Raw genomic sequence first — 9125 nt, 5'->3', positions numbered from 1 at the left:
AAAAAAAATTGAGTGATAATGAGTGAAAAGTCTTTTACCTTCAGAGCTGCAGAAACGGAGAAGACGCCACAAAAGAAAGAGAACGATGTCAGCAAGAGCAAACAAACACATTTAAAACAGTTATTACATTACATTTCAGCACGAAGAGTGGGGAAATACATTAAACACTTCAAACGCAAAGCTCAAACTCACGTCGGGAGTGAAACGCTGCCTCGATGTCTTTGGCCGGAGCTGAAACGGACCAATCAGAGAGTGAGGATAAGATAGTTTGACTTTCTATTGCAAAGAATTAGGGGAAACGAGTATAATTAGTGTTAAAGTGTGTGGAAGGGACTGGAGAGAGGTCACGTGACTGGAGAGAGGTCACGTGACTGGAGAGAGGTCACGTGACTGGAGAGAGGTCACACCCCTTTTTTCATGTCAAACTGATCAACGTTATAATTGACATATGGAAAAAAAGAAAAAAAAATCTTAAAAAATGTCCACATTTGACCCAACTTTGGACTAAATACGACTTTTCTTTGGACTTTTTTCTTTTCTTTGCGTCTTTTCTCATTTCTGACCTTTTTCTTCTTCATGTTTAATGTTTTAAATTTGGAAACAAATCATTTAAAACAGTCTAAAGTCACCTCCTGTCCTCGTCTGCAGTAAATTTGAGTCCACAGTTGCCACTTTACACTTTGTGTTTTTCTGGATTGTGTTTTTGTGGCTTGTTTTGTTTCATTTGCAGATTCAGATAAAAAAAATCTAGTAATCTATAAATGGCTCTATTTTTTTGATATTTTAGACTTGAGTTCTGTGAGAGTTCTGTGTTTATACTGCGTGGTTTAGTGTGTGTTTTATCTGAGCATGTGTTTTAAGCTTGTGTTTTAGCTTGTGTTTTTAGCCTGTGTTTTTAGCCTGTGTTTTTAGCATGTATTTTTAGCATGTGTTTTTAGCGTGTGTAGGGGCAGGGGCGGGCCGGGGGGGGGGCGGTGGTACCTGACCGGCGGCGGCTGCGGCGGTGGGGCAGGTTACCCTCCAGCAGCAGAGGCAGACTCTTCCTGCTCTTCTCTGGGGTGAAGGTCAGCAGCTCCTGAGGCTCTGCAGGAACAAACAACTTTAGGTTGTTTTGTTTTGACGGGCGAAGAATGGGAAAATGTCCTTGACAACGGAGCACCACAGGGTCACGTGACTGGAGAGAGGTCACGTGACTGGAGAGAGGTCACGTGACTGGAGAGAGGTCACGTGACTGGAGAGAGGTCACACCCCTTTTTTCATGTCAAACTGATCAACGTTATAATTGACATATGAAAAAAAAGAAAAAAAAATCTTAAAAAATGTCCACATTTGACCCAACTTTGGACTAAATACGACTTTTCTTTGGACTTTTTTCTTTTCTTTGCGTCTTTTCTCATTTCTGACCTTTTTCTTCTTCATGTTTAATGTTTTAAATTTGGAAACAAATCATTTAAAACAGTCTAAAGTCACCTCCTGTCCTCGTCTGCAGTAAATTTGAGTCCACAGTTGCCACTTTACACTTTGTGTTTTTCTGGATTGTGTTTTTGTGGCTTGTTTTGTTTCATTTGCAGATTCAGATAAAAAAATCTAGTAATCTATAAATGGCTCTATTTTTTTGATATTTTAGACTTGAGTTCTGTGAGAGTTCTGTGTTTATACTGCGTGGTTTAGTGTGTGTTTTATCTGAGCATGTGTTTTAAGCTTGTGTTTTAGCTTGTGTTTTTAGCCTGTGTTTTTAGCCTGTGTTTATAGCCTGTGTTTTTAGCGTGTGTTTTTAACATGTGTTTTTAGAGTGTGTTCTTAGCGTGTGTTTTAGCATGTGTTTTTAGCGTGTGTTTTAGCATGTGTTTTTAGCGTGTGTTTTTAACATGTGTTTTTAGCGTGTGTTCTTAGCGTGTGTTTTTAGCATGTGTTTTAGTGTGTTTTTAGCGTGTATTTTTTGCGTGTGTTTTTAGCATGTGTTTTTAGTGTGTGTTTATAGCGCGTGTTTTTAGCGTGTGTTCTTATCGTGTGTTCTTAGCATGTGTCTGACCTGACTGTCTCCTTCCTCGGTGGAAGCTGTGCAGCTCTTCCAGTCTGGGAGTGGAGCAGGACTTCATCGCCTCCTGCTGGAACTGAGGCGCTACAACAGGAAGAACCACAAGCTACAATCAACATTTGATGTATTTTATGTGGAATTTCACCTTTGAGATTCAGAATTTAATATTTTTAATTTATTTAATTTATTTACCTTTATTTGTCAAACCCGACATTTTGATAAAATAATGATATATAAACATTGTACTCACTGTGACAGAAATTATCTCCCAAAACCTGTCGAGCCTGAAACAGAGAAAACAGACATAGACCTGGTTTAGTCCTGGTTTAGTCCTGGTTCAGACCTGGTTTAGTCCTGGTTTTGTCCTGGTTCAGACCTGGTTCAGACCTGGTTTAGACCTGGTTTAGTCCTAGTTTAGTCCTGGTTTAGTCCTGGTTTAGTCCTGGTTTAGTACCTTCTGGGGCAGTGATGTTGGGTGGTTCTCGATGATGAGTCTCTTCAGGTAATGGACCCAAAGTCTTTTCTCCTCCTGATTCTTCGTCTGAAAAAAAAAAAGAGTCAAACACTTTGTGTTAATGTAGAATATAAGTGTTGGCTCTAGGTGTAGTTTGAGGTGTATCTTTTGGTGTAATTTCAGGTGTAGTTTCAGGTGTAATTTCAGGTGTAGTTTTAGGTGTAATTTCAGATGTAGTTTCAGGTGTAGTTTCAGATGTAGTTCCAGGTGTAGTTTCAGGTGTAGTTTCAGGTGTAGTTTTAGGTGTCGTTTCAGGTGTAATTTCAGGTGTAGTTTCAGGTGTAGTTTCAGATGTAGTTTTAGGTGTAGTTTCGGGTGTGATTTCAGGTGTAGTTTCAGTTGTAGTTTCAGATGTAGTTTCAGGTGTAGTTTTAGGTGCAGTTTCAAGTGTAGTTTCATGTGTAATTTCAGGCGTAGTTTCAGGTGTAGTTTCAGATGTAGTTTCAGTTGTAGTTTCAGGTGTCGTTTCAGATGTAGTTCCAGGTGTAGTTTCAGGTGTCGTTTCAGGTGTAGTTTCGGGTGTAGTTTCAGGTGTAGTTTAGGTGTAGTTTCAAGTGTAGTTTCAGGTGTAATTTCAGGTGTAGTTTCAGATGTAGTTTCAGGTGTAGTTTTAGGTGTAGTTTCCGGTTTAGTTTCAGGTGTAGTTTAAGGTGTAGTGTCAGGTGTAATTTCAGTTGTAGTTTCAGGTGTAGTTTCAGGTGTAGTTTTAGGTGTAGTTTCCGGTTTAGTTTCAGGTGTAGTGTCAGGTGTAATTTCAGTTGTAATTTCAGGTGTAGTTTCCGGTGTATTTTCAGATGTAGTTTCAGGTGTCGTTTCAGGTGTAGTTTCGGGTGTAGTTTCAAATGTAGTTTCAGGTGTAGTTTCAGGTGTAGTTTCCGGTGTATTTTCAGATGTAGTTTCAGTTGTAGTTTCAGTTGTAGTTTCAGATGTAGTTTCAGGTGTAGTTTCAAATGTAGTTTCAGGTGTAGTTTCAGCTGTAGTTTCAGATGTAGTTTCAGGTGTAGTTTCAGCTGTAGTTTCAGATGTAGTTTCAGGTGTAGTTTCAGGTAAAGGACACAGACCTGGACAATGTGCTGCTGTTTGGGAATACTTTGGTCCGAGATCTTAAAACACAGAGGATCCTTCAGAGTCTCCACCAGCAGCAGGTTACAGCACTGAGGACACACAGGAGACGTTACAGCACTGAGGACACACAGGAGAGGTTACAGCACTGAGGACACACAGGAGACATTACAGCTCTGAGGACACACAGGAGACGTTACAGAGCTAATACACGTGTCGTTACAGCACTGAGGACACACAGAAGACGTTACAGAGCTAGTGCAAGTGTCGTTTGAGTCACGTGGTGCAGGAGCTGTATACAGGAGGACGGGAGCATCTGACTCACAAAGATGTGTGTGCTGTAGATAAAGTGCTCGAGGCGTTTCTTGGCGATCAGGAGCATTCTGTCGAAGAGGAAAAAGGCGCGCTCCTTTTTCACTCTGTGGACTCTGAAAGAGCCTTCCAGGACCAGCTCCCCGAACCCAGACAAGTCCGGCCCCGTCCAGTTCAGCAGCAGCGCCTCCACCTCCTGAACACACACACACACATGAACACATACACACACACACACACGAACACATACACACACACACACACACGAACACATACACACACACACACACACACACATGAACACACACACGAACACATACACACACACACACACACACATACACACAAATAAATGTTTTGCTGGCTGTACCTCTCTTTTTCGCTCGTTGTATCTCTCTTTTTTCGCTGGTTTTACCTCTCTTCTTCACTGGTTGTACCTCTCTTCTTCACTGGTTGTACCTCTCTTTTTCACTGGTTGTATCTCTCTTTTTTCACTGGTTGTACCTCTCCTTTTCACTGGTTGTACCTCTCGTATTTCGCTGACTGTACCTCTCTTCTTCACTGGTTGTATCTCTCTTTTTTCACTGGTTGTACTTCTCTTTTTCACTGGTTGTACCTCTCGTATTTCGCTGACTGTACCTCTCTTCTTCACTGGTTGTACCTCTCTTTTTCACTGGTTGTACCTCTCTTATTTTGCTGACTGTACCTCTCTTCTTCACTGGCTGTACCTCTCTTTTTCACTGGTTGTACCTCTCTTCTTCACTGGTTGTACCTCTCTTCTTCACTGGTTGTACTTCTCTTTTTCACTGGTTGTACCTCTCGTATTTCGCTGACTGTACCTCTCTTCTTCACTGGTTGTACCTCTCTTTTTCACTGGTTGTACCTCTCGTATTTCGCTGACTGTACCTCTCTTCTTCACTGGTTGCACCTCTCTTTTTCGCTGGTTGTACCTCTCTTCTTCACTGGTTGTACCTCTCTTCTTCACTGGTTGTACCTCTCTTTTTCACTGGTTGTACCTCTCGTATTTCGCTGACTGTACCTCTCTTCTTCACTGGTTGCACCTCTCTTTTTCGCTGGTTGTACCTCTCGTATTTCGCTGACTGTACCTCTCTTCTTCACTGGTTGTACCTCTCTTTTTCACTGGTTGTACCTCTCGTATTTCGCTGACCGTACCTCTCTTCTTCACTGGTTGTACCTCTCTTTTTCGCTGGTTGTACCTCTCTTCTTCACTGGTTGTACCTCTCTTCTTCACTGGTTGTACCTCTCTTTTTCACTGGTTGTACCTCTCGTATTTCGCTGACTGTACCTCTCTTCTTCACTGGTTGTACCTCTCTTTTTCACTGGTTGTACCTCTCGTATTTCGCTGACTGTACCTCTCTTCTTCACTGGTTGCACCTCTCTTTTTCACTGGTTGTACCTCTCTTCTTCACTGGTTGTACCTCTCTTCTTCACTGGTTGTACCTCTCTTTTTCACTGGTTGTACCTCTCGTATTTCGCTGACTGTACCTCTCTTCTTCACTGGTTGCACCTCTCTTTTTCGCTGGTTGTACCTCTCGTATTCTGCTGACTGTACCTCTCTTCTTCACTGGTTGTACCTCTCTTTTTCACTGGTTGTACCTCTCGTATTTCGCTGACCGTACCTCTCTTCTTCACTGGTTGTACCTCTCTTTTTCGCTGACTGTACCTCTCTTCTTCACTGGTTGTACCTCTCTTCTTCACTGGTTGTACCTCTCTTTTTCACTGGTTGTACCTCTCGTATTTCGCTGACTGTACCTCTCTTCTTCACTGGTTGCACCTCTCTTTTTCACTGGTTGTACCTCTTGTATTTCGCTGACTGTACCTCTCTTCTTCACTGGTTGCACCTCTCTTTTTCGCTGGTTGTACCTCTCTTTTTGCTGGTGTGGCATGGGAGGGCATCCTGCTCACCTGCAGGCGGACGGCATGCTCTTGTTTCCTCTTCATGTCGTTGATGTACCAGGCGACCGCTGTCATGGCAACAATCGCATCCTCCACCACCTCGTAACCAGGGTCCGACTTCGACAGGTGTTTGGAGAGCTCCTGCAAGAGAACCAGGTCTGAACCAGGTCTGAACCAGGTCTGAACCAGGTCTGAACCAGGTCTGAACCGGGACTTTCTGTATCAGATTCAGAATTACTTTTATTCGTCCTCAGGTGAAATTCTTGTGTTACTGATAAGTTCCTGATTTGTTTGACACAATAGTTGGAGCTCACAGACTTAGTCCGGACTGTGGTGGGTCTGGACCAGGACCAGGTTTGAGCCAGGATCACAGACTCACTAAGACCCACAGTTTAGCTGCGTGTACCAAGAATCTGTCATAACATCATCACAGTGTAGAAAAAGATTCAGTTTCATCTGGACGTTTCGACTATCGTCCAAGAGTCATTCTCAATCTGTGAATCAAGACCAGGAACTCAGATATTTATCCTACTCTGGGTAGGCCCCGCCCACTAGGCCTACCCAAAGGTGTTATCAGTTTCACCAGAAACTAAACCTCTTTGTTTATCAGTCCTTTAATGGGCCACCAGCCTCATATTGTCCCTGTCTCACTCTCTCTTTCCTCTCTGTGTAACTGTTCAGCATCAGAATGATGTGGGCGTCGCCCTCTCCAGAGATTCAAAATTCCATATAAACAACAGGAAGGTTAAATCTTAACCTGAGTCTATTTAATGATGTTTTTTTCTTTTTGGTGGTATTATTACATGTTATACTAAGTGGTGAAAGCAGAAGTATTAGTAGTATTATTACATGTTGTACTAAGTGGTAAAAGCAGAAGTATTAGTAGTATTATTACATGTTGTACTAAGTGGTAAAAGCAGAAGTATTAGCAGTATTATTACATGTTGTATTAAAAGGTAATAGCAGAACTATTAGTTGTATCATTACATGTTGTACTAAGTGGTAATAGCAGTGGTATATTTGTAGTACCTGCTGTAGTATATGTGAATATTTCAGAGTATAAGATGAGTGAGCTCAGACACAAGTCACAGTGTCACAAAAGCACAAACTAAGTTCTTTATGGTTTAAGAAGAGGTTTGTCTGAGCTTAGAGTGGTGCTGCCCTCTGCAGGTGGAGGTCAGAGTGGTGCTGCCCTCTGCAGGTGGAGCTCAGAGTGGTGCTGCCCTCTGCAGGTAGAGGTCAGAGTGGTGCTCCCCTCTGCAGGTGGAGGTCACAGTGGTGCTGCCCTCTGCAGGTTGAGGTCACAGTGGTGCTGCCCTCTGCAGGTGGAGCTCAGAGTGGTGCTGCCCTCTGCAGGTGGAGCTCAGAGTGGTGCTGCCCTCTGCAGGTGGAGCTCAGAGTGGCGTTACCCTCTGCAGGTGGAGCTCAGAGTGGAGCTGCCCTCTGCAGGTGGAGGTCAGAGTGGCGCTGCCCTTTGCAGGTGGAGCCCAGAGTGGCGCTGCCCTCTGCAGGTGGAGGTCAGAGTGGCGCTGCCCTCTGCAGGTGGAGCTGAGAGTGGCGCTGCCCTCTGCAGGTGGAGCTCAGCAGGACAGTTGTGTGTGATTCATGTTCAGTCGAGGATGAATTTCATTTCATGCTTTACTGCTCTTACATGCAGTAGTAGATGTATTTGCAGTACTACCAGCAGTAGTATTTGCAGTATTACCTGCAGTAGTATTTGTAATATTACCTGCAGTAGTATTTGTAGTATTACCTGCAGTAGTATTTGTAGTATTACCTGCAGTAGTATTTGCAGTATTACCTGCAGTAGTATTTGTAGTATTACCTGCAGTAGTATTTGTAGTATTACCTGCAGTAGTAGGTGGTACTTCAGTATCCTCTGCACTGGCTTCAGCAGATACGTTTCCAGAGGAAGAGAGTGGTTCAGACTGAACTGTCTCTGCTGAAAGAACCGGAGTAGAGCTGCGTCCTGCATCAGGCCTCCAAGTACTGCAACTGAACTGTGAAGTACACACGTATAAGTACTACTGACACACTGCAACTGAACTGTGAAAGTACACACGTATAAGTGTTAAAAGTCCCCCGGGAAAGTACTACACATCCCACAATGCAACAGGGTTCATTGTAGTTCCTTAAGGCCCGTATGCCGTGTGTTTTTCCATTACTGTTTTTGCCATCACTGTGTGAGGAGCAGAGCGCAGGTTCGCTGTCCTTTATCCTGCCCTTTTTCCTGCCCTTTTATCTTGCCCTTTTATCCAACCTTATCCTGTGTGTATAGGTACCGTGTGCGTCCATATGATGTGAGTATTGTTTGTAACCATGCATGCATATTAAAGTTCTATAAGTTAGAGCGCAGATGCTTGTTTGCGTGCCTGTTAAAGTAATAGCGCGCGGCTCTGCTCCACCTGTTACTACCTACAAATAGTTCTTAAATTCTACACATGCATGTCCATAATCCAATCCTCTGCCCTGTATGTTTCCTGGTAAATAGTCCCTTATGTATATTTGTGCAGTTTACTTTGTATAAAGTTAAGCTTCACATGTAACCACTTATAAGCTATGGCTCCCTCTGGTGGTAATTTAATGTAACTACACTATGGCTCCCTCTGGTGGTCGTTTAATGCTATTACACTATGGCTCTCTCTGGTGGTCGCCGAGTGTAACTGCATCAGGGCTCCCTCTGGTGGTCGCCGAGTGTAACTACATGCCTTTATCCATATTCAATGCAACCTGTTTGTAACTGTTCCTGACACAGTTTTTATTGTTTTTCTTTCAGATAACCACACACACACACACACACACCCTCGCACCTTTCCTCTCAACCCATCTGTATATAGACCTCCTCCTCCCAATGTTTGATCCCTCAATAAATGTTCAAAGTGTGAACTGGAGTTGTCTGTTCCTTCTGACCGAGGAAGACTCAGCTGAAGATTTATCAATAATCAGTGCATACCGGACGCACATAGTATCGCACAAGTGGTCCTTCGAGCCGGATAATCTTTGGCTGAGTCAACGAGATGACAACTCCACAGAATCCAGATGAGGCGCCTCAGGAGAAGAGTCCAGAGCGTAGTCACCGTCCACGCAGGAACAGGAAGCTTCCAGGACATCTGGCAGACTACAAACATGGCTTATCTGATCCAGAGGACTTATCTGACAGCATTTCAGTAGAATCAGACAAGGAGGAGAGGTCTAGATGGGAGAAGATGGAGAATGCTTGGGAAAAAGTGCTGACAACCATGAAAGAGATGCAAGTCACCATGACGGAAACTAGCAGTGCAT

The 9125-nt window shown here is 43.5% G+C and overlaps 1 protein-coding gene across 1 annotated transcript in view; it reads right to left on the bottom strand.

Moving 5' to 3' along the window:
* Positions 1 to 169: 169 nt before the first annotated feature.
* The window catches only part of plekhg2 (pleckstrin homology domain containing, family G (with RhoGef domain) member 2), a 69552-nt gene continuing 60596 nt past the window's right edge, over positions 170 to 9125 (bottom strand). Inside the window, exons 8-16 of the mRNA XM_072456634.1 lie at positions 7693 to 7843; positions 5853 to 5984; positions 3940 to 4122; positions 3614 to 3706; positions 2493 to 2579; positions 2289 to 2322; positions 2033 to 2122; positions 982 to 1083; positions 170 to 231 (exon numbers count right to left, since the gene is read on the bottom strand). Of these exons, the coding sequence (XP_072312735.1) occupies positions 170 to 231; positions 982 to 1083; positions 2033 to 2122; positions 2289 to 2322; positions 2493 to 2579; positions 3614 to 3706; positions 3940 to 4122; positions 5853 to 5984; positions 7693 to 7843 (934 nt within the window). The remainder of the gene's footprint in view (positions 232 to 981; positions 1084 to 2032; positions 2123 to 2288; positions 2323 to 2492; positions 2580 to 3613; positions 3707 to 3939; positions 4123 to 5852; positions 5985 to 7692; positions 7844 to 9125) is intronic.

This window comes from Eucyclogobius newberryi, unplaced genomic scaffold (genome assembly GCF_026437365.1).
Source record: "Eucyclogobius newberryi isolate DKJ021-1_F unplaced genomic scaffold, fEucNew1.0.hap1 SCAF_10, whole genome shotgun sequence".
Classification (NCBI taxonomy): Eukaryota; Metazoa; Chordata; class Actinopteri; order Gobiiformes; family Gobiidae; genus Eucyclogobius; species Eucyclogobius newberryi.
Note: the sequence above shows the minus strand (reverse complement) of the source record. Positions and strands in the feature narration are given on the sequence as shown.